Genomic DNA, 26650 nt, shown 5'->3' on the forward strand with positions numbered 1-26650 from the left:
AATGAGTTTTGCTATTTGGGGAGCAAAATAACTAATGATGGTCAAAGTAGAGAGGACATAAAATGCAGACTGGCAATGGCAAGGAAAGCGTTTCTGAAGAAGAGAAATTTGTTAACATCGAGTATAGATTTAAGTGTCAGGAAGTCGTTTCTGAAAGTATTTGTATGGAGTGTAGCCAGGTATGGAAGTGAAATGTGGATGATAAATAGTTTAGACAAGAAGAGAATAGAAGCTTTCGAAATGTGGTGCTGCAGAAGAATGCTGAAGATTACATGGGTATATCACATAACTAATGAGGAGGTATTGAATAGAATTGGGGAGAAGAGGAGCTTGTGGCACAACTTGACTAGAAGAAGGGATCAGTTGGTAGGACATGTTCTGAGGCATCAAGGGATCACCAATTTAGTATTGGAGGGAGTGTGGAGGGTAAAAATTGTAGAGAGAGACCAAGAGATGAATACCCTAAAAAGATTCAGAAGGATGTAGGTTGCAGTAGGTACTGGGAGATGAAGAAACTTGCACAGGATAGAGTAGCACGGAGAGCTGCATCAGACCAGTGTCTGGACTGAAGACCACAACAACAACCCCTTTTCCTAAACCTCTCCAGTCCTTCCCCTTCACCCCTCTTCCTTCCCCTTCAACCGTTCTGTCAGAAGACGGAGGTATGGGCACCGAAAGCTTGTATACGTAAAACCTTTTTATGTGGGTGTTCTCCTGCTGCTGCTTGGTAAGTACATTTCTTATCTATCCATTTATATTACATTGTCAAAAATTAATTATTTTCATTTATGGTGATATACCATGTCATTCTGCTGAAAATTGAACTGATGCAGAAACACATGAAGGACTTTCTTGACAGATAGAACTGCACAGAGTCAAACATTCAGCTTTGCTTTTTATCAGGAATTGTAAATTTTTCAAGACTTTTAAATGGGACATATATGAGTATCAGTTGCTACCATTCCTCAAACCATCACACAGGATATGCTAAAAACCCTGCTGGACCAGCTTTGAAAAGTAAGAATGACTTAACCAGAGCAAAGAGTTGTCTACAAAACAAAGTTTTCATTCTGTTAGCAGAACATGTAACAGTCTGAACCATCCTGAAAGGTTCCAAACACCTTCTGAATAACTTTTTACAAATTATTCTATCACCAACTTCACGGCCTCATTAGCATTGGTGGCTGCTAAAACCCAGATAATAGATTGGATTCCAAATGTGCATGACGTATCTTTCTGAAGTAGAAGGCTACATAACACAGTCTAAATACATTGTGACAATTTAAGTCCATTACATAAAATATTGCCAAGATTGAGGTTTTTCTTGGTTGAAATACCAAATTTATATGAACTGATTCTTGTTGTGTGAGAGGGCAAATTTTGCTTTACTAATGTTCACAGCAAACAGTACCCATCCCACTACTGTAAGTCTTTACCTGCCACATGGTACTGATAGAAAGTCAATAGTTACTAATCCTGGTCGATATAAAAAAAGAGGCAGAAAATGAAGTCTGAATATTCTGTACAGGTACACAAAATGGGTGTTCAAACATATTGTTATTTTAAAAAATTAATTAAAAGCTCATCTTTGCTTTTGTATGAATAAGACAAATTATTATATACAACTTTCAATCGCAACCAAGCAACAGAAAATATACCTAACAGTCTGAAATCTCCAAGGTCTGCAATGTTGTGGAGACCCTATAAGAACTCATATTACTTGATGTAGCAGTAGGCAAGATCAGGCAATTGATGTGCCTCATAGAGGCTTACTGCCTTTAAAATGGTGGATACAGCATGACCTCTGCCTCATGAAAATCAATGGACAGTAGGAGACATGCAGAAATATTCTTTTCTTGCAAATCAGCAATTGTTCATTTTTAAAAGGCATGGTGTTCGGCCAAAGGTATGCGCTCCTAAATAAATATCTGCTAATAGTGGGTGTACACAATACCTTTATAGCCTAATATCTATGCAAGCACTTGTCACCAGAGAATGAAACTAGTACTACTCAAACTGCTATTATATGCCAATATTACTGCTCTGCATATGTTTTGCATCAGAAATTAACCTTGTTACACAAAAGTCTTAGCCTGAAATGTTTCAGTATCTTTTCATATATTTAGATTCCCATTAACATGTCTACATTCCAGAAAACACAGCACGAGTTACTTTATGCACAGACAAAAACTAACGTATGCTATATTACCTGGGCCTTTCATACCACATGCTGTATATTTCCAAAATGATTTAAGGAGTATAAAAATTTTGTAAAACCCCTATTGTACACTAGGTTTTATGTATCAAGGACACATGCAGATACACATTGTATGCTCTATATGCTACGCAATGTGCCCGACTGTACTTGTAAAATTTCTTGAATTTTTTGCTGCACATTACATTCCTTTCGGTTATCAGGAACAGATTTCTTAATTTTGCCCATCAGTCTCTTCACTTACCCTTGTACAGTAACTCCACAATTAATTGTTCTAATGTAAATAAATCATTTCAATAAACAGAATGATGATAATAGCACGATACTTTCTCAAGTATTAGCACAGCCACTGAAGTTAATTGTTGCCCATGAGGAGGATTAAATGTTACTATAAAATATTACTCTTAAGGAAAACTGATCATAGAAAACAAATAAATTTAAATGTTATGCAAAACTCACAGAAAAGGCAAATGAAAGCCGTACAACAACTGTGTGACAGTGAATGTTACAAATACTTCGTCATGGTCTTAGGAATTGGGTACAGAATTTTCAATGAAATAATCAACGCCAAGTGGTAAAGTCCTTTATCATGAATTTTAGACTAACCATCCATTCAGAACTGGGCTATACTACCTTCACAGGCATGATTACCCAAAACACCACTACCAGTGTTTCACAGCAAGTAGGGGGCAAAAGAATAATACCATTCTCATGCATGGAATAGAGTTATGCAAAATATCAGTTCAATATATTAAACTTTTGACTACAAAATACACTAGTATGATGACATTCAACTATAGTAATAACTTCAATTAACTAATATAACATATTTTACTTACTTTAACATTCCAGATACATACCTCTTCTCCCGATCTCCCAGTAGAGCTGCGATACGTCTGAGTGAGGGTCTGCAGAAACCATGGTCTTCTGTAACAGATACTCCAGTGTCATAATACCTACATATATAAGCAAGGCTGAGGGTCATATATAATATAGAGAAGTATTAAATTTCCGCTCCACATTTTCAAGGAATAAAGGAAGAAAAGGAATGATGAAAAACTATGCCAACATTCAGGATGTGGTACAATACTTTAGTTGGCTAACTATTAGATTACAAAATTCGTATAATGTGACTTAGAACTGACACTTTGTCAGGAACACATGGGGCTGTGGAACGGAGTTGCCATTTCCTCTACGGGAAACATGCACAATCTTGCATTTCATTCAAATCATAAAAATTTGTAAACTATTCGATGTAAAAAGATAGAAATGGCATCAGTGTCTTTAGGAAGAGCTGCACTATGTTTCCATTTCAGTTTTATTTGCAGTAGGAATGTTTTAAGGCAATATATAGAAAGCTTACAAAAACGGTCTCCCTGAAGACGTTACTGAATTTCTGACATGTGGGAAACTTTTTGTTACTGAATATAGGTAACCCGGAGATAGCTTAAGTGAGATGCATGAAACTGCACTCGTGCATTAAAATCTCAGGTGGGTGCCCATTTTGTATCATTGCTAAAATTAGTGTGTTAGGTTACTACTCAGTGTTGCAACAATTATAATGACAAATATTGAGAGGGAATTAATTTGTGCAATTAAGAGCAACTTCCTGATCTGAGTTTCATTCAGACTCTGTTGCTTATTACAGTCTTCTTATTAATGGTCAAAAACTAATGAAAATATAGTTTTTCCACGTATTTAAAGTGCAAAACAACAAACATTCAGTTGCACACACCTGTGCATTTTTTCTGTGATGACAATAGAATAACTCTACTCACAAAGTTCATGTCACTATCACTGATATTTGAAGTGACGCTCCCACTTCATCCTGCCACGCTTTTTCTGTGATGTGCTGTGGATGACTGACGGATTTTTTCCAGCCTTCCAAGGTGACTTTCCACATATTGCCGAGTTCTTTGACTGCAGTGAGCTTGATTTTACTATTATTTTTATTATTATTATGGTTGGTCGAATGTTTCTGCCAGCCATCAATTCCATGTATGGGGAATCATAGTTTATGGGACAATATTAGATCCGTAAGCTGCAGTTTTCTACATTTTTCACTGACCTAGATATTTCGACACTGAAGCCACTTATCTCATGCTTTCATTTTATTATAGTATGTGTTTTGTCAACAACATAGTGGTTGGCAGCATTATCACAAACAATTGTCAATGGTGTATCCACTTGATTGACCTTGTTTGACAATCCCCACATAAAAAGTGTGACATCGAACTTTCCTATGGAATACCATTAACTAACTTGCTTCGGACATCATTCAGTGTCATACAACAAATAACAGTAATAACACATTAAATATAAAGGGCAATGAAATTAAAAAAAGACAGGTGGAAAAAAGTAGGTAATTTATTTTTTCAAAACTAATTGCCGTAACAGTTAATACATTTATCCCACTGTGAGAAAAGATGGTCTCATCCCTCAGAAAAATATTTGCAGTTGCCTGAATGGAAAAACGTAGAAGCCGACCTCAGGGAAGATCAGTATGGATTCCGTAGAAATATTGGAACACGTGAGGCAATACTGCCCTACAACTTATCTTACAAAATAGATTAAGGAAAGGCAAACCTACGTTTCTAGCATTTGTAGACTTGGAGAAAGCTTTTGACAATGTTGACTAGAATACTCTCCTTCAAATTCTAAAGGTGGTGGGGATAAAATACAGGGAGTGAAAGGCTATTTACAATTTGTACAGAAACCAGATGGCAGTTATAAGAGTCAAGGGGCATGAAAGGGAAGCAGTGGTTGTGAAGGGAGTGAGACATGGTTATAGCCTCTCCTCGATGTTATTCAACCTGCATACTGAGCAAGCAGTAAGGGAAACAAAAGAAAAATTCGGAGTGGGTATTAAAATCCATGGAGAAGAAATAAAAACTTTGAGGTTCGTCGATGATATTGTAATTCTGTCAGAGACAGCAAAGGACCTGGAAGAGCAGTTGAACGGAATGGACAGTGTCTTGAAAGGAGGATACAAGATGATCAACAACAAAAGCAAAATGAGAATAATGGCATGTAGTCGAATTAAGACGGGTAATGCTGAGGGAATTAGATTAGGAAATGAGACACTTAAAGTAGTAAAGGAGTTTTGCTATTTGGGGAGCAAAATAACTGATGATGGTCGAAGTAGAGAAGATATAAAATGTAGACTGGCAATGGCAAGGAAAGCGTTTCTGAAGAAGAGAAATTTGTTAACATAGAGTATAGATTTAAGTGTCAGGAAGTCGTTTCTGAAAGTATTCGTATGGAGTGTAGCCATGTATGGAAGTGAAACATGGACGATAAATACTTTGGACAGGAAGAGAATAGAAGCTACCGAAATGTGGTGCTACAGAAGAATGCTGAAGATTACATGGGTAGATCACATACGAGGAGGTATTGAATAGAATTGGAGAGAAGAGGAGTTTGTGGCACAACTTGACAAGAAGAAGGGACCGGTTGGTAGGACATGTTCTGAGGCATCAAGGAATCACCAATTTAGTATTGGAGGGCAGTGTGTAGGGTAAAAATCATAGAGGTAGACCAAGAGATGAATACACTAAGCAGATTCAGAAGCATGTAGGATACAGTAAGTACTGAGAGATGAAGAAGCTTGCACAGGATAGGGTAGCACGGAGAGCTGCATCAAACCAGTCTCAGGACTGAAGACAGCAACAACAACAACAACAACAACATAACCATGATTGTATCCAGGTGTGCATCTCTTCGTTTCATGAATACCTTCAGAACTGCAAAAGTATGGAAATCACGTGGAGGAAAATCAGGACTGTACGGAGGATTTGTGAGGGCTTTACAGCAGAACTTCTACAGCATAGTCCAAGAGCAGGCATTTGGAGTGACTATGTTTAGCTTATGTTACAGCACTGCCCTTGTTAAGAGGTGATGCATTGACATACATGTTTGACTCGGAGAAAGTACGAAGCAGAAAGTTGAATCATCTGCTGCTGCAAAACTTACTTTTTATAAACAAAGTAAAGCTGTATCTCATGCTGAAGCAGATTTTCACAAATAATTGAAAATCACAGATTTAGGATTCACATATCCCCCCCCCCCCCCCCCCTGCTGAACAACTTCAATACGCTGGATCTCACATAGGTGACTTGAATGTCCTTAACCAGTTATTCAACCAGGGAGAGTGGAGCTACAGTGTAACATGGATTCTGAGACATGTTTCGTTTCTGGTGAATCTCTAGTTCAATGAAAGGTGAATGCTAGGTTAAAAGGCAGAGTGAAAAAAAGAGAGCCAACCAGGATTCAATCCCACAACATTTTGGTTTCAAGCCACATACTCTACCACTAGACCACCACATCAATTACGAATTTCGTCACACTTCCTGCACTCTCTAGTCACTGCTGCTCTCAAGTTATGGCTAATGTTTGCTTTGTGGCAATGGCGATGTTTTTCACAACTTAATTCATCATAATTCAGACTACTTGTATGAAATATTTATACCTGACTTGACATGAGATTCAGGAGTTACAACTATGCGACAGACATATGCAGAGAAACAATTATAGTTTCAGATAGTGACTGCACCCTTGTATTGGGGGAAGGAAGTAAAACCCATCAACTGCATGTGTGACAGAAATTACCAGTATGTAACTCAGCACTAACTTTGTGTTACTTTGAATCCTGTGATATTTTTATTTGGGGTTCCAACCAATATAAATATTCACAAAAAAATTAAAATATTCATACCGTAATTGTTCAGCAGGCGTGACTGGGCGGGAAAATATTCTTCCTCGTGAACAATGTCCGGTACGATGATGAAATCGTGGTCTGGGCACATAGTATCTTCCTCCAACATGCAGCATCCGTGGACATCTTAGTGATGCTGTTTAAATACAATTGAGATTGGATTCTATTAGGAAGTTTGTGCACCGTGACCACACAACAAGTATTGTAAACAAGGGAATCTCTAGCACTGCCCGTATAAATCTGAAATCTTTTTATTATTATTACTGCATGTCATTTTCAGTCACAGAGTAATCATCTTCAGTACTAAAATAAAAACAGTGGCAACCTAAATGACCAATATACAAACATATGTGTCATTTACAATGGAGAACAAGGTAAAATACACACCAAGACTCCTGTGGACTCACACAATTGTGCACAAGGACCATGCCAACTAGCAGGTAAGATTTAAACTGAGCCAGCTGCTTACAAAAGCCTATGAATCTAAGCACCATGTTTGTGGTGGATGCCATCAGTGTGCTATTTACTGAATACATGTACAATACACAGTATTTATTCATATAGAAAACAATAGGTTGTATGGAGGTTTATATGAAAACAGATTACAGGATTATAGAGTTAAAAACATTGATATAGTGCAAGAAAATATGAATGCTACTAATGCAAACTAGGTTGTTGAATAGGATTACAAGCTATTTAGAACTGCTTATGTACCAACAGAATTGTCTTTTCCACAAGTATGTGTTAATGAAACCATGGCATCATCAATAAAACTGCAGCAGATATTTAAAACACATTTATTTCTTATTCAAATTTCTTGTCCACCTGGTACTGGAAACCAGAACAAAATCATACAACTATGCCCTCTGGTGTGCCAAGTCCAAATAAATCTGTCTCAATGTCATTTTATAAACTATTTATGTGATAATGTTGAAAATTATTGATAGAAGACTTTTATTCCTTCAATAAACCAATATTTATATTAGAGACAAGCTATTTTAAAAATATTTACTTCCAAATTCTATTAGATGTACTGATACAATGTGCTTATAATGATATTAAGAATAACTTTTTATACTAACAACCATACATCATGAAAAATACACTACCATAGTTTGATGTTATGGATCATTAGGAATATAATGAGGACCAAGTTAGTAAAATAAGTATTTACATGTATACTCTGTGGAAAATGTTCTCGTACTGTGAGCAGCTCACATGGCACTGTGAAAGCGTTAACTCAAAAGTGTTTAAAAGTCTTCTCCGGAGACTGATGGACATCTCATGTTTCAGCCTGGGGAGCCAGCCAGCCCACAAAGAACTCTCAAAAATGGGTGCTCTTTGTCATTGCCTGCTCATTGAGCAGGACACCGGTAGGTGATTTTTGACTGCGGAATATCTCCATCTCTTCGACGAGGTTACACTCCACACAAAGACTACCAGAAAAGACTTCCTAACACTTAACTCTATATAGAGTTGCAAGCCCTCAGGAAAAATTATGACTGCAGTTTCCCCTTGCTTTCAGACATTTGCAGTACCCCATAGCAAGGCCATGTTGGCTGATGTTACAAGGCCGTATCAGTCATAATCCAGACTGTTGCCCCTGCAACTGCTGAAAGGCTGCTGCCCCTCCTTGGGAACCAGGTGATATTTATAACAACAAGAAATGTCTTAAGGGGCACCTCTGAAGCATGTGTTCATAAATCAAAGGAAGGAAATGAAAAACTAGAAGCACTTAATGTGATTGCACTTCAATGGCTGAATCTACTCACAGCAAAAATATTAACTGATTTGACTTAGACGGGCACTTTGTTGTAAAGTAGATGCATTTTTGCATAGGAATATACTTTCTTTTCCAGGATTCTTCACCACACCACCCCTCAATCATGGGAGTTTTAGACGCCTGCCTCCACATGATAATGTTCTGGCGAACAACTATTCACATTCTCATTTGGAGGCATGCACTTTGCCTGATTGTGGAGGTAAATTTCTTTGGGTGCAAGACACTCAAGTACAAAATTTTAGGAAATAAGTGTGGTTAAAATAATAACATAAAATTTCTTCTAGAGTAAAAATGTAAAATCTTCCTAAAAAGCACACACAGAAATAGTGCACGTGCTCTCTTATGTATGCACACTCTATCCCATTAGCAAAAATTATTTACATCTATTCCACGTCTTCCACAATAATGTAAAATGATTAAGTGTGAATTGTGCCTCATGTTCAGAAGTCCTAAATCCTCAACGACAAAAGGCTGTTAATTGTTCAAATTTAGCAGCAAGTGATGGCAGAGGCCTAGAACACGACGTGCGTTAAAAACCTCACAGAAAACATATGAGTGATGCAGCTGTGCAATATTGGTGAGAACCTCTGCATAAATGTTTTATGGCACCTGGTTGGTGGTCATGCAGCATCTATGTATACTTCCCTATGACAACAGCTGGTAGCATGGGAGACAGAAATTATTTTATGCCAGGTCCAGCACTGCAGATATATTCACAAGTGTTAGTGTTACTTTCAGTGTGTGCTGGTAAAAAGCTCCATCTTAATGTGCTGGCTGGTCACATTTTTCGTATGTTCAATGTCCACTGCATGCCACTACAGTGGATCCATAGCGCTGAAACTTCAAAATTGGATTTTAGTTCACAGATCTAACTATAAGGGAAATGAATCCTGTGATAATACGTTTATGTGATAGTCAGCAAGCTAAAGGTCAATGTACAAGTGCAGTGGTCTAATATAGTTCACTGATACCCTTCTAAACAGTCTCCCATCTTACTCTTTATTTTCAGGATGTCACACCATCCACTTCCCAATTTTGTTTTAGTTACTCTGCATAATTAATGCTCATCACTGAATAAGACAATAGAAACAAGGCTGTTGTATAATGTGACCAAACTAGCTAATCAAGTACATCCACTTTTTGAAAATTTTCTGTTTGTCTCACTGTAAATGTTACTACTAAGAAAGTGCCACACTGACTTAAGGGTAACTGCACAGAATTGCTTCCAGATGTAAATCCTTTCTGCTGAGAGGACTTTTAGATGATTTGGACACCACAGAGTTACAGTGAGCAGCTATGAAAGTAGGTCTAGGCAGAGAACCATAATACGAGGTGATCAAAACAAAATTGGTCCAGAAACATTTGAATGACTAACAGGGAAATTACCCTTGTTAATCAAAAGAGGAACTGGTCCTCACAGAAAATGCTGAAAACCACGATTCTGATACAGTATTTGGTCGCTGTCACATGTCTGTGAATGGGCATCTGTCGCATGCTCTGTTCCGAGTACTTAGCCATGCCATTACATTTGAGTGAGAGACAGGAGCAGTAGTGACCACCTGAATGCAACACAGAATGGTGCTCACAATAAAACACTGAATGTTCATTGTCAAGTGTTACGAGAAACACAATGTGTGGAAAATGTGTGTAGAGTCATTTCTATAAGAATTCCGAATGGAAGTTTTATGGCAAAACCTCCAGCAAAGTCTGCCATGCAAAACTCTTTGGCAAAACCTCCGGAAAAGTCTGCCATGCAAAACTCAGTGGGAAAACAACAGAAAATATTGCTCGAGTTAAAAAAGGTTGTCAGATGCAATCTCAATGCAGTTTATCAGTGCACGTGGGAATTAAGAGTGTCTTCGCTACAGTAGACATAATAGTTTTGCGAGAGTCAACAACCATTTAGAAAATAAAGATAATTCTCATTTATTGCTCCATCTCAGTTGGACATTTTTAATTAGATTACATGTTTCGATCACTCTGGATAATCTTCGGATTTCAGTACTCCAGTATGTGATTCTGGGTAGAAAAGACCACTTGCTGATGCAACTACTTAGATCTGGAGATGATCCAGAGTGATCAAAACATGTAATCTACCTAAAAATGTGCAACTGAGGTGGAACAATAAATGAGAATTGTTTTAATTAAGAGAATGTCAAGCTTAAACATTATCAAAAAGAACCTGCACCTGTGTCCTTACAAATTTACAGTTGTCGATGAGTTAAAGTGTGAAGATGAACTTTCGAATGTTGAGTTCTGCCAGTGGCTTCTAAGTGAATTGTAGTCAGGACTTTAGGAACATCATCTTCAGATGAGGTCTGGTTCAGCCAGTCACGGTATGTGATCTCACAGAACATGCACCACTATGCAGCAGAAAATCCCCCATCAGTACTCTGAACAGCCACTGCATAATCTCAAGATTGGCATTTGGTGTGCAATGTCTGAAGTCCATATCATAACAAAATTATTTTAATAAAGTGCTAATGCTAACCACTATGTCCAGAAACTGTTTAATCCATATGTGGATCAACTCCCAGGAAATAAATTACTGGACGGATATTTTCAGGTTGACAGAGCAATAGCACACACTGCCTTGACAATCTTGTCACGAGTGCATGAGGTGTTCAATGAGGTGGTGACAATCAGCAGAGGTAGTGCAATCTCTTGGTCACTTTGATTGCCTGATCTCTCTCACCATGATTTTTACATACCCCTTTCATGCTGCATAGTGTTCTCCGATGCTTCCATACAAGCTTTCCGTTATAGGTAACACTAGTGTTGACCAATTCCAGTATAGGAAGCCCAGGTTCAATAAACCAACCCTTTTCCAAGTCTGGGTGATTTTGGGAGCAGCACACCAAATGCTATGAACACGTTACAACTTCCTCCTCCCCTTATGTGCCCAAAGATGTCCAATCAGCACTAGTCTGGTTAAAGACCTCACAGCAGCCTCTGAGTCACCCATTTCTCTTGGGACAGCATACTGTTGGCTTTAGCAGGTTATTGTGTATGCTAGGCAATCCAAAAGATCAATCCTTCACATGAAGCAACTGCATGGCTAGGCAAATGTGAGAGGACCCAGGAACAGTGGTAGCAGTGTATTGTTCACAGTAAGTAATCAGTATAAACTGAAATTTGACTCCACCATCATTTCAATTGGCATATCTCTGAGACACATTACAACACTGTCAATATTATATAAAGGGACCAATAAGACAGCTCCTGTATTATTCATGAGAGCATGTTTTCCCTGCTCAATCACATGAAACTACTAACTTGGCGGACAAGTATGTGCTACATAAGGACATCACACACTTACCCTACACCTAAAACCTGTTGAACGAAATTAGAATTATATTAATACCTTCAGCTGCTAACGGGCGTTGATATATATCAACAGGGAGAGGTGGAAATGTGTGCCCCGACTGGGACTCGAACCCGGGATCTCCTGCTTGCATGGTAGACACACTATCCATCTGAGCCACCGAAGGCACAGAAGATAGCACGACTCCAGGGACTATCGGACATGACCGAAAGAAGACACCATATCCATACAAGTATATAGTTCTGGCAACACCGGCCATGACATTCTTCTTCTGTGCATATGCACACATATTCCCCAAACTCTTACGGGACTTGGTATGAACATCTTCCATGAGTAATGAGTGTGCTGAGGTAGGACACTACGAATGTAGTGTGTGGACATACAATGTGAGAATGTGGGTCTTGCGGGAGGCATGCATGAGATAGTCCCTGCAGTCGCGCTACCCTCTGTGCCCTTGGTGGCTCAGATGGATAGAGCGTCTGCCATGTAAGCAGGAGATCCCAGGTTCGAGTCCCGGTCGGGGCACACATTTTCACCTGTCCCCGTTGATATATATCAACGCCCATTAGCAGCTGAAGGTATTAATATAATTCTAATTTTGTTCTAGACAGCTGCAGGTCATCAGTGGTCTCTCTTCTTTCGGACATGTCTGAAAGAACAGACGCCATATCCATATAAGTACAAAAAACCTGTTGAGTACACATTCTCTAGGTCAGATAACTGTAGTTTTATCACTGCCACCAAAGATCTTTGCTGACATTCAGAGAGCGCATGTCCAGCAATGATATGTGTTGCCTCAAGCCATGCTGGATAACTTGGTACACAGTATACTGCTGACAAAGGCCTTAATGTCCGAAAGCTATAATTGTGTGAATCTTTTTGTTGTGCCTATCGTGACTCAGCATCTCTGCTATATGGTGAGTAGCAACTTTCCTTCTCTGATATTGTTACACTCTATACTGACATTTATGCCACTAACAGAGGATCACCACCAAACTCAGTGCCACGTATGGTCCTGTGACTGTATCTGTATTGTATTGTTGTCTCACTGTTACCAGAGCAGTTTTAACGCATACAGTACTGCTGTGCTTTATGCTGTGGATACCTAAAATACCTCAATTTATGGAAATGAGCATATTAAATAAAAGGAACGGTAGTAAAATTAATCTACACAAAGAAAATGTAATTAACTGCAGATATTATAATTACTAATGTGGTGAAAGATAATTTCACATTCACCACAGGAAACAAATCATATTCACCTTGGACAGATCCTGGTATCAGTAGAGGACTTGCTCTTGGTGTCAGCAGTGGGCCAGGTCTTGGTGACAACAGTGTATCTGGTCGTGGACACATCAGGGGACCCTGTCTTGGGATTATGGAAGGATTCGGTCTTTGGGCAATATGGCACCTAACAGCATTAGGCGAACTTTCAGACTGAGATACAACTGCATCAGATCTCCATGATGAACTTGAAACTGTAGCTCTTGTGCTACCTCCCTGCACTGATGAATTGCCAAAATGTAGACTAGATGATGTACTTTCCATGCCATGTGCGTCATCATCATCGTCATCATTCTGCTGGCAAGAAGGATTAACTTGAGCTGAATGGTCACCAACACTAACTGCACATCTTTCAGGAGAGCTCAAATCCTCTGGTGCAGAATTTTGATGTGTATTTTGTTGAGCATCTGGGCGATCTGACGACGATTCTCCGAGGTTCCCACAAAAATTAGTAACAACCCCAGGAATAAATGGGTGTATATTTGCTGGATAAGCTGCAGTCTCTGACAACAGATCGGCTGGATTTCCAGCAGGACTACAAGGGTTTGCATCAACAAAATTATTTTGGACATTGTGTGTTCTGTTCATACCTGGATGCAAACAGTTAACATTTTGTTTGTCGGTAACATTTATGACAGGAGTGGCACATGGTAATTCTTCTTGTGATGGAACAATCAAATCTGAATGAGAAATTGTTTCATTCTCGCTTGCAGTTTCATTGCTACCATTGTTGGACACACCTGCCGTAACATTGGAGCTCCTAACCAAATTTTGTATGTGTTTGGTTTCCCCCCAGAGTTCCTGTATTGGGATTTCTTGTTCTGTTGAATTATTACATTGACTAGAAGCAGAATTTTCTCCTCGTTCCTCATTAGTTCTTTGGGTTACAGATGTCAATTGAACATGATTTAAACTTTCTTGTGAATTAACCTTACAATGTGTTCTTAGAACACACGATATATTCTTCGGGTCATCCAGTTTTCTCCCACATTCCTGTTTATCTGTCGTTTCTGTAGATGAAGACTCATTTTTGGTGACACGTGATACCTCTTCTCCTTGAACATTACCACTATCTGAAGTACGCATTTCATTGTTTGTTTGATCAAATGATTTACATGAAATGCTTCCATGTGGCACTAAATTTGTTGGCCTTGAGTGAGAACTTGCAACTACTTCCTGTGGTCTGACAGTCGTATATATTGGTTGAGGCTGAGCCACGTGGCTACCAAGATGTAGCGTTGTAGGCTGAAGTCGAGGCAAACTAGGATGAAGAGGAGTAGTATTAGGGTGATGTGATCCACAATTTCTGCTCGCTCTTGCAGATGCTACCTTAGCCATGTGAGATGGACAGGATTTCCACAATGATGTGGGTTCTCTCTCTGGTAGAGTTATTCCCTGTTGTTCAGCAATTCTCCTTTGATTTATGCGCTCCTGCAAACCTTTTACCATGTTCTGCATTTCATTTATCCGTTCTTGATGAGACAATGTATTTCTTGGTGTAATATCATCTATATTTCTTCCTGTCTTCCCCCTACCACTACTATATAATGGAGAAACTTTTAAACCACGAGATGTCCTTGAAGAGGCAGCAGTATAGTCAGAATTCTGTGATGTAGAACAACTGGCACTGCTGCAACCAGCGGTCATCAATCCTGCAACTGGCAAATTATGTTCAACTAATTTCTCACCTTTCATTTGAGTGGACTGTTCTTGTATAGAGTGCCTCTCCTGCCTCGTAATATGACTTCCAATATCTTTAGTTCCAGTTTCCTGAAATGTTTCACTTGGGATATTAGATTTAGATACAGCAAATTCATTTGTTACTTCTGGGACTGAACCATTGTGCCTTGAGTGTAATTCAACTGCATTAACTTCACTAGTTTCTTCTGTCATTGCTAGTCTACCTGACGAGCAACTCTTTACCTCCATATTGTTTCTTCCACTTTTTGCAATAGTCCCATGCCTATGACCGTCTTCATTAATTGGAGAATCAGCACTGCCTGTAGCTAGCTCTGCAGCAGTATTTTGAATGTTGCTACCAGCACTGTCTCCATCAGCAACATGTTCCCACTGAGTTTTGGTGGAAGAGCTCTGTGGATCTATTCTAACTCTTTTAGCTGCAATCTCTCCATCATCAGTTCGGTCTTGGCAGATCTGTACTGGAGCAGCTTCTTCTGTCACGAACTGGACACATTCCGTCGCCTCATCATTTTCAGAGTCAGAAGAACTGCTAGAGGCATGAAGTTCTGAAGATTCATCTGCAGGTTCACCATCACTGATACGAGTCAACTCCAGCAGCTGACTCACAATTGGTTCCTGCAGCTGACTCACATTTGGTTCCCGTGCTGGTTGGTATGGTTCATCTTCCTCTGTGATTACTAGTCCTGGTGAATCTGACTGAGGCGTCCGGTGAACTGCTCCATGAAGTGAATTCATTTGACGCTGAAGGTTTCCCCAAACACGCCGTATCTGCTGAAGCTGCAGTATTTCCATGCGAGCTCTGTAAGATATACATAAACAACTTGTTAACAATTACCTCAGTGCAAAATTACAAAGATTTAAATAATCTGAAATGATGGATACGGCATAATGAAGATAAGGCAAATGTTAGAATCAGCATGAAATATCTAGTTTTTAATCTTAATTCCAAAGACAATATCCACACACCAATACATATCATATGGAAATTCAGAGATTATTGTTACATGTTTCTCACTGCTCTTCCTGAAAGTTTAACAAAGACAGACTGCTATAACAATTAAGCCTTTTGTAATGGAATTGTTGCATTAAATCGAGTTGTGCACTTGCTGTATTAATGCCTCACAAAAATTCAAACTGTTAACAAGACCCAATACTGTCTTTATGAGGAAAGCTATTGACTGTCAATGCAGTAACAGAATCACAAAATATATTTTGGTAGTGCCCATGGTGACAAGAGATTACACTAGCACCAACAATGAAACATTTTCAGCTACATCTTTACTCCAAAAGCCATCTCGATGTCGATATTGTTAAAACCTCACAATTAACAATATTAATGCACTGTAGACATTAAATAGAAGACAGATTTGAATTTATGTTATGACAACAACAAAAACTCTCAGGAAGTGTAGTTTTAAGAATATCTGGTTACTGTCTCCACAGCTAGAAACAAATATAAAGCATTATGAATAAGCCTTTTTTAAGAGCACTGCTCATATATTTTATTGATATCTAAAGATGATTCAGACAAATATACTGAAAATTTGGAGGTAGAATGTGTGTTCTGCAAGATGGCCTGAAGATGGCAGCACACACTGCTGCATAAAGAAGCTAAGATACTGAAAAGGTGATTGTTGCTCTCACAATATCCACCACAACAAAGCGGAAATCTGTTGTGGACATTTTGAGTAATGAAGGCACAGCATCAATAGAAACCAATCACAGAAATGAAGTACCACAAGATGATTTAGGCTCTTTATTACAGGTATGTTATGAGAGGAATAGAAGGTTTATTTGTGCTGAAGTCATTGATTACAAACAACATACTCAGTAGTAACATAAGAAGACATCACAGTGAGGCAAAGTGAGCATCATGTGGAATTACTTGGTTATGGAAATAAAATTAATGCACCTTGTTTGTTTCAAAAAGCAGTAGTACAACAAAAGTAATTACCTTCAGTATGATTGGTGCTTGAAAATTATTGATCTGAAATGAAGACTTTACAAGAATTGATCATCTCTGTCCATGGAACTGTGTGGTCGGCCAAGCCACATGCAGTCCAGAAACAACCGGTAATTTTACAGCTTCAACAAAATGCTTAGCTATATGCCTTTAAGAGAACTGAAACTCGATCTTGTTACTAGTAGTTAATTACCTGACTAAATAAAAACCTCGCAAGCCTTCCTTATGCTTGATTCTAGAATCTATTATAGCTATAAGTGCTACCTGTAAATCAATTTCTTAATCTACATCTACACTCTGAAAGCCACACGAAGTGCATGACAGAAGGTACATCCACTGTGCCAGTAATTTAGGTTTTTCCTCATTCCTCACACATATGGAGCATGGGAAGAATGACTGTTTAAATGCCTCCATGCATGTTGTAATCAATCTCATTTTGTGTTCACGATCCTGAGAGTGATATGTAGGGTCTTGTAGTACATTCCTATAGTTATAATTTAAAGCTGGTTCTTGACACTTTGTAAGTAGGCTTTCTCAGGATAGTTTAGAACTATCAGAGTCTGACAGTTTAGTTACTTCATCATCTCTGTAACACTCTCCTATGGATCCATGTGACTGTTCGCACTGTCCTCCTCTATATACATTTAAACAAGAGAAACTCCAGGTTGGAAAATTAACAATGCAGGAAAAGACAGATTGCTACTTACCATAAAGAAGGCACAATGTGAAGTTGTAGACAGACACAATTAAAATACACTTACATAAGCTTTTGGCCACAGCCTCCATCAGTAAAAACACACACACATACACACACACACACACACACACACACACACACACACACACACACACACACAAAACCTCATGCACACATGACTGCCAACACCAGGATCTTGGACTGGAATGCAACTATCGCAGGAATGCAAGCAACAATCTGGAGGGGGTGGGGAAGGGGAAGGTGGAGGGGAAGGGAAGGGATAGTAGTGCACAGGTGGGGAGAGTAATTAACACGGTCTGGTTGAGTGTAGAAAAGACTAAAATGCCAATTCGCACTATGTCAGGACATGTGGGGCAGAGACATAGGGAAAACGTAATGAAAAAGGAGAGCAGCAGGCAAAGAATGGAAGATACTTTGGCAAGGGGCGGCAAATAAACAGGGTGGGAGATGAGAATGGGAGGGGAAGATAGGACAGAGGGGGTGGACACTGTTGGATAATTGTTGTAGGGACAGTATGTTACCGTAGGTTGAGGCCAGAATAACTATGGGAGCAGAGAATGTGTCGGAAGGATAACTCTCATCTGCACAGTTAACAAAAGCTAGTGCGGGAGGGAGAATGCATTTGTCTTGGGTAGTGAAGCAGACATTGAAATCAAGTGCATTATGTTCAGCTGCATGTTGTGTTACTGGATGGTCTACTCTGCTCTTGGTCACAGTTTGGCAGTGGCTGTTCATTCTACTGGACAGCTGGCTGGTAGTCTTACCAACATAAAAAGCTGTGCAATGACGGCAGCAGAGCTGGTATGACATGGTTGCTTTCGGAGGTATTCTAACCCCTGAAGGGTAAGTAAACCTGTGACAGGACTCGAATAGGAAATGCTGGGTGGGTATATTGGATACTGGGCATGTTTTACTACTGAGCCTTCCTCAGGGATATGGTCCTTGTGGCAAGTGGTTGGGATTGGGAGAGGAATAGGGATGGACTAGGATGTTGTGGAGGATGGGTGGGCCACAGGACACCACTTCAGGAGTGGTGGGAAGTATCTCAGGTAGAATGACCCTACTTTCAGGACATAATGACAGGTAATCAAAGCCCTGGCAAAGGAACTGGTTCGGCTGTTCCAGTCTGGGGTGGTACTGGGTGATGAAGGGACACTCCTTTATGGCTATTTCTTGTGGGTGGTGGGAGGATTGGGAGTGTGAGGGGGAAATGGTACGTGAAATCTGTTTGCGGACTAGGTATGGGGGATAGTGCCTTTCTATGAAGGCCTAGGTGAGACCCTCATCATATTGAGCAAGGGAGCTTTTGACACTGCAGATACACCATCCCCGGGTGGCCATGCATTTTTTGGTGTGCAAGGAATGACAGCTGTCAAAATGCAGGTACTGTTGATGGTTGGTGGGTTTCATGTGGACAGAGGTGCAGATGGAGCCATCAGAGAGGAGGTGGTCAACATCTGGAAAGGTTGCACGCTGGGTTGAGGAGGACCACGTGAAGCGGATTGGAGAGGTGTTGAGTTTGTAAAGGAACAAAGATGGGTGCCTTGGCCATGAGTCCAGATCATGAAGATATCATCAGTGAATTTGAACCAGACTAGGGGTTTGGTGTTTTGGAAGACTAGGAAGGTCTCCTCTAGGTGGCCCATAAAAAAGGTTGGCCCAGCAGGGTCCCATGCGGGTACCCATGGCTATGCTGCAGATTTGTTTATATACATTCCCTGCAAAGGAGTAGTAGTTTTGGGGTAGGATAAAGTTAGTCAGGTGTATGAGTAATGAGGTAGAGGGTTTGGAATCTGAAGGACATTGGGAAAGGTAGTGTTCAATAGCGGTGCGACCACGAGCATGAGGGATGTTGGTGTATAGGGAGGTGGTGTCAAAAGTGACGAGTAGCGATCCAGGAGGTAAAGTGGTGAGTAAGGTGGAGAGTTGGTGAAGGAAGTGGTTGGTGTCTTATTATGGGTAAATGGTTGAAATGTTGGTCAATGAGTGCAAAAATTCTTTCAGTGGGGGCACAATAACCAGCCACAAGAGTCATCCAGGATTGTCAGTTTTGTGGATTTTGAGGAGCATGTAGAAGGTTTTCTGGGAAGGGCCTAAGGCTTAAAGTGGAGACTGGATATTGTGTTGGACTTCTAGGATGTGATCACTCTGGCAGAGTTTATAAGGGGAGGAGTCAGATAATTGGCAGAGGTCTTCTGGCAGCTAGTCACTGCAATTCATAACAACAATAATGAAACCTTTGTCTGCAGGTAGACTATTAGGTTAGGATTTGTTTTGGGGTTGTATGTGGCTGTCCTTTCTTCTACTGAAGGTTTGTGATCTGGGGAAGGATGGTGAGCTAAGTTGGAGGTAAGTAATTCCTGGATGGTGACCAGAGGGTGGTTAGGTAGTAGGGGGGGGGGGGGGGGGGAGAATCACAGTTGGATGGTGTCAGGAAATGGATGAGGCGAGGTAGGATGTTGGAATTAGGGTGGTTTTGGTTAGAGGGATTGGTGGCAAAGAAGTGCTTCCACTGCAGGGAGCGGGAGAAGGAGAGTAGGTCTTTGACATGTCCAGCACAGTTAAATTTGGGTGCTAGTATCTTGTGGAAGGAGCAGAGGAGTTCTAGGATGCCTGTGCCCTGAAGGTGTGTTTTTGCTGTACCAGGTTTGTGAGGTCCAAGGATTAGTGGAATCTGAAAAGGTGTAGGTCATTATGAAAGGATGGGTGGGATCCAGAGAAAGGACTCTTCACAGTTATGCTGTTTGGGGGATTCCATGGTTTAGGCAGCATTTGACAAACAGGATATTGGACTGCGTTCTAACCAAGGAAAGGGATACTTTTCTTAAATAGTGCATAAAGATGGAGAAGGGCCCATTGTGGCAGGAATGGCGTAAAGGAAACGGGAATGATGCAGAAATGGGCAAAATTATTGATGGTTGTGAGAGTAACTGGATAAACGAAAAGAAATGTAAAAAATACATACAGACATGCAGAATCACAACAGATATGTAAAAAATATGTGAAACCCCAACCAGCTGTCCACCAGAATGGCTATTGCCAAACTACGGCCAAGAGCAAAGTAGACCACCTTGTGGCACAACATGCAGCTAAACATGACACATTTCATTTCAATGGCTCCTTCACTACCCAGGCCATCTGGATCCTTCCCTGTACCACCAGTTTTTTCTGAACTGCACAGAAGACAGTTATTCTTACAACACATTTTCCATTCCCGTAATTATCCTGGCCTCAACCTACAGTAACATACTGTCCCACACCCTCCATCCAACAGTTTCATCCCCTGCGTCCTATCACACTTTCCCCACTCCCATCTTGTTTATTTGCTGCCCACTGCCAACGCATCTGCCCGTCTTTCCCCACTACTCTCCTTTTTTGCTTCTTTTTTCCCCCCACATCTGTGCCCCACAACCTCCTGACTGGACCTGCTAGTATTCTAGTCCCTGCACAGTCCATCAGACAGTATTCGTCTCTCTCCCTGGTATGATATACCTGAGTAATATTTTAGGATGTTCCACATGAGTGATATGTAAACAATCTCCTTTGTAGACTGATTGCATTTTCCCATAATTCTATCAATAGAGTTGAAGTTGTAACACTTGTTTTACCCACGACTAAGCCTATGGTATCATTCCATTTCCTACTCCTACAAGGCATTATACTCAGATACTTTTATGAGTTCACTGATTCCAACCATGTCTCACTGGTACTACACTATAGTATACTACTACTTTTTTCAAGTGCACAGTTTTACGTTTCCAAACATTTAAAGCAAGTTTGCCAATCTCTGCACCACTTCAGAATCTGACTGCATACATAATATTTATGCAACTTCTTTCAGACAGTACTTTGCCGGCCGGTGTGGCTGAGCGGTTCTAGGCGCTTCAGTCTGGAACCGCACGACCACTACGGTCTCAGGTTCGAATCCTGCCTCGGGCATGGATGTGTGTGATTTCCTTAGGTTAGATAGGTTTAAGTAGTTTAAGTTCTAGGGGACTGATGACCTCAGATGTTAAATCCCATAGTGCTCAGAGCCATTTGAACCATTCAGACAGTACTTCATTACAGGTGACTGCATCATCTGCAAAGAAGTCTGAGGTTACTGTTAACATTGCCTGAAAGGTCATTAATACACAACATGAATAGCAAGGGTCCCAATACACTTTTCTGGGGCACACCCAATGACCCTCCTTCCATGATAATTTGCTGTGCCCTACCGACCAAAAAATTCCTCAATCCAGTAAAAAATCTTACTTCATATCCCATATGATTGCACTATTGATAATAAATGTAAATGTGGTACTGAATCAAATACTTTTTGGAAATTAAGAAATACTGCATCTACCTGACTGCCTTGATCCAAAGCTTTCAGAATGTTATGTGAGTAAAATGCAAGTTGGGTTTCACATGATCGATGTTTTCGTTATCCATGCTAGTTGGCATGGAGGAAGACATTTTGTTTGAGACACCTCATTACGTTTGAGATCAGAATATGCTGTAAGATTCTAGAAAAATTCAGTATCAAGGATATTAGATTATAGTTTTGTGAATCACCTGTATCACCCTTATTGTTAATGGGTGTGACTTGTGCATGCTTCCAACTACTGGGTGTAGATTTGGTTGAGTCCTGAAGCTTTGTTAAATTTAAAAGTTTCTCACTACCACTGACACTAATATCTATTTCGCCCATCTTTTCTGTGGCATGGGCACTTAATTGGGGTCACAGTTCTCCTGGGCTTTCTTTAATAAAACTTTGTTTTGCTATTCTCAATTTCTGTTCCAGTCTCAACCACAACTGACTGCACATTAACTTTGGTGCCCCTACAGCCTTTACATATGACCAGAATTTCTTTGGGTATTGTGAAAGATCACTGGGCAAAATTCTGCTAAGGTGTAGTCAATATGGCTTCATGCATTGCTTTCTCTACAGCCAAACATTTTTCATTCAGTGCCTCTCTATCTATAGTTTTATTCTTTGTTTACCCCTATTGTTCAGTTATGTCTGTTTCTTTAGAAGCTTCTTTGAAGTGACTGTATATGTGTACATATCTATCCAAAGCATTGCAGGAAATGTCCTGTCAGTAATACTCGCCTTGGGCAGTGTCCAAAACAAAGTGTTCACACAAGATCAAATTTGATTCAACAGACTATAAGAAGAGGTTTTTACAGACTATAAGAAATCATCATTTACAGACTATAAGAAGAGGTTCTTACCCAAATTCATACTTGACAAATATAGTGGGATCTTACATTCACAGATAAAGCTCTGATATTTGAGTTCACCACACAGATTTAATTCGGTGATTACAGAGTGGTCGAGCAAGGGTACCAGCCTGGCCTAGAACTAGTGGGAATGTCGGAACATGAGTGGCAAGCAAGCAGCAATTTTTGTTGTACTGTCATCAGTGGGAAGGCATATCACATACCTTACATTTTATGAACATCTACTACGCTTGACTCGCAGTTTGCCTTAATACAAATGTAGATGGGATTGAACTGCCTTTAGAAATGTACAAATACTTAACATTAGTACATATTTCTACAGGAGAAATATTAATTTTAACATTGATATGTTTAAGCTGTAAACCTGAAATGTGGTATAACAAATGAAGCACTAGGTTCAACAATGTTACTAAACTAGCTACTGCTCAACAGCACAGTTTACTTTCATGCTCGATAATTAACGATTAGGCACACTGTTGGACTGCTTTCTGCCGATTCAGCACTAGGAAGCTGACAGGATATTAGTGTTATTCAGGTTTCCTTAAGGCCGTAAGAATAACAAATTGTGGCAATTAATAATGGAAGCAAGGACAGCCATGATTCTGTTGAGGAAACTTAATATTTGAATTTGCAGTTCACCAACTGGTTCACAAAGACAATACAACACCAATTTCAGGATCATTAATTAGAGTAATACAGGTACATTGTGCAGTGCAAGAGAAATGCAATGAGTTTTCCCGATTACTCAATAGAGTATCCAAATGAAGGTAATGGAGACAAGGTGAATTTTCCAAATGCACAATTCAAAGTATGTATGGTCTGGTGCGTATGGATGATGAAGAAGGCAGGGTGGTGTAACACTTGTAAACTTGTTAAACACTTATTCAATTGCAACCTCTTAAATAAGTTAGACCATCTGTAGACTTAGCCTTTTCTCACAATACAGTCATGATTTCCGAATGATGAAGTATTTTTGTATCAAACAGTTATTATAAAACAAGACTACAATACACAATATGCTGCTTAAGAGAAGCATCATATTTATTTTGAGAACTAGGTGTTGTATTTGTACTCTTTACTTAACAGTAATAATTGCAGCACTTCAAGAAATTACGTTTCATCAAAAGAGGTTGGTAAATGTGTTGAAATAGTAAGGAGAGCAAGACTGAGTAATAGGCAGTCTTAGCTGACAGTCAGACTTTATTTCGCCACCTAATACCACAGTAAAGAATCAGCCGAACATAACAGCAGGTCTTAAGTTACAAAGCGTAACAACGCTACCCAGTAACTTTCTGCAGTACTTGACAGAAAACTACTCGTGTATCATCATTAGATGATCAATCTTGGGAAACAGTGAGACTGTTTGCTAGAACTTGTGGGCAATCCCGAAAAGTCACTTGGTTACCATATTTACCACAGCGTAAGATGATCCTGAATGTAACACGAGCAACCCCCCCCCCCCCCCCCGCCCCTGCTAGAGAAAAATCAAACAATGGAATATCCAGAAAAGAATGTAACACTTGCAATCTCTGGCAACTGAAGCCACTGGCTTCAGTTGCCGGAGACTGCAGTCATGTGATTTGTGTGTGTGTGTGTGTCTGGGGGGGGGGGGGGTCTATTTTTTGACGAAGGCCTTGCTGGCTGAAAACTTATTTGTGACATTCTTTTTGTTGCGCCTATCTGTGATTCAGCATCTCCACTGGTGATTTCATAATATAGTTACATTCCTTAAGAACAATTTATAATGGCTCTGAGCACTATGCGATTTAACTTCTGAGGTCATCAGTCACCTAGAAGTTAGAACTAATTAAACCTAACTAACCTAAGGACATCACACACATCCATGCCCGAGGCAGGATTCGAACCTGTGACCGTAGCGGTTGCTCGGCTCCAGACTGTAGCGCCTAGAACTGCACGGCCACTCCGGCCAGCAACAATTTATATTTAATATATTCTGACTAATCAAGCTTAAAAACTGTTTTACTGACATAAAGTATCTTCCAAAATGTTAACCTTACACATATTTGAAACTTAAGGCCATGACTGATTGTCTGCATCTTGACAATACTAGGAGAAATAAAATAAACAAAAAGAAACAGTTTATGTTAATTTTTGGACCTTTTGTTTTCAACCTTGTTTTGTTTACTAACCCACAGTTCATTGTATCAATATTTTTTATAATAATAATAATAATAATAGCATAGTTGTGAAATTTATATCTTCACTGTCACAAATATCTGGCTGTTTCTTCCAAATATGTTACTATTTCTGAGAACACAGCTGTATTTTTCCAAATACATATCGGATTTCACTTTTATACTGATATGAGAACGTTACGAAGTATCTCGTTTCCAAACTTATTGACAACATAATAGCAAGAAACACTTAAGTACACCAATGGCTCCTATCTAAGACTTTCTCTGTACCCTGCAGAAATTAATACTACTGTTGAGTATTTGTCCTGTTTTTAAAAGTCAGTTCACTTCTGACTACAAATGGACTCGGGCAAACTGCAGTTTAAATTTGGTAAATATCCATAAAAAGCCACCATATGTGGTATAGATTCCCATGGCTGACAACACAACAAAATTTGCCACTCACTCACTTTCCCCCCGACCCCAAATCGCCTTAGACCTCAGCCATGCTGGTGTCACTGTCCCCTTCCAACTCTTCTATAGTGCTGAGCTTGAGCAACTGTGAAAAACAACCTGTAATTATCTTCTAGTGTGCAGGTCACATGTAACAATGCCAACTAACACATAAACAACAACAGCAATTATGATTCAGTTCCTTCTCGAACTTTTGGTCATCCTGCTATCTACCATATTTACCTGAGTATAAGACGATCCTGAACATAAGATGACCCCCCATTTATTAAGAGGCTCCTTTTCATGTAAGGGGTCTGTCAAAAAATTAACATTGCACCTATTCTACATTTATGCCATTTATCGACTGTCTACATTTTGATAATAAAAGAAGGAATAAAATAAATAAAAAATTATTTATATTCATTTTTATCTTCACTGCCTTCTTTGTTTACTTATCTTGCTGTCAGTGGTATCATTATTTGTAATCGTCACATCGTCATGCTAACAGGCCAGCTACGAATCTTATCTCTCCATTGTCACAAATATTAGACTGTTTCTTCTGAATATGTTGTGATTCCTGATGATGTGGTTACTGTGGAATCCAAGAACACAGCTGTTTTTTTGTGAACAGAAACCAGATTTCGCTTCTATTCTGACGTGAGAATGTTACAATGACAATTGCTCCCAAACATATCGTCTGCCCACTGCTCTCTCATTGGTTGTGTAGAACCAGCAGCTGACACACTGCCAATCATTACCTCATGGTGAGGGTTGACAACATTGTTGGACGAAACACATAAGTACACCACTATCCTCCATCTAGACTTTCAGCATCTCCAGCAAAAATGTATGTTACTGTACAGTGTTTGTTCAGTTTTAAAGTAAATTCAATTCTGAGTGCAAATGGATTCAGGCAACCTGAGTTTAAATGTGGTAGATGTTCATAGAAAGCCGAAATATGAAGAATACATTCCCATGGCTGGCTGCACAATGAAATTTCTGCCCCCTCAACACTGCCTTCCCTGCACTCATCTTTGTTCTTAGCCACGCTGGATACTGTTCCTCTCTATCTTTCCATATTGCTGTGCTCAGGCAACAGTGAAACACAGATAACAATACCTTCTACGTTGCAGCTC

At 39.7% G+C, this 26650-nt stretch overlaps 1 protein-coding gene across 1 annotated transcript in view; it reads right to left on the reverse strand.

Moving 5' to 3' along the window:
- The window catches only part of LOC126235199 (uncharacterized), a 305365-nt gene that overhangs the window by 101848 nt on the left and 176867 nt on the right, over positions 1-26650 (reverse strand). The window contains exons 11-13 of the mRNA XM_049943929.1: positions 13300-15821; positions 6930-7065; positions 3076-3142 (exon numbers count right to left, since the gene is read on the reverse strand). Coding sequence (XP_049799886.1) covers positions 3076-3142; positions 6930-7065; positions 13300-15821 — 2725 coding nt within the window. The remainder of the gene's footprint in view (positions 1-3075; positions 3143-6929; positions 7066-13299; positions 15822-26650) is intronic.

Source organism: Schistocerca nitens, chromosome 2, assembly GCF_023898315.1.
Source record: "Schistocerca nitens isolate TAMUIC-IGC-003100 chromosome 2, iqSchNite1.1, whole genome shotgun sequence".
In the NCBI taxonomy this organism is placed as follows: Eukaryota; Metazoa; Arthropoda; class Insecta; order Orthoptera; family Acrididae; genus Schistocerca; species Schistocerca nitens.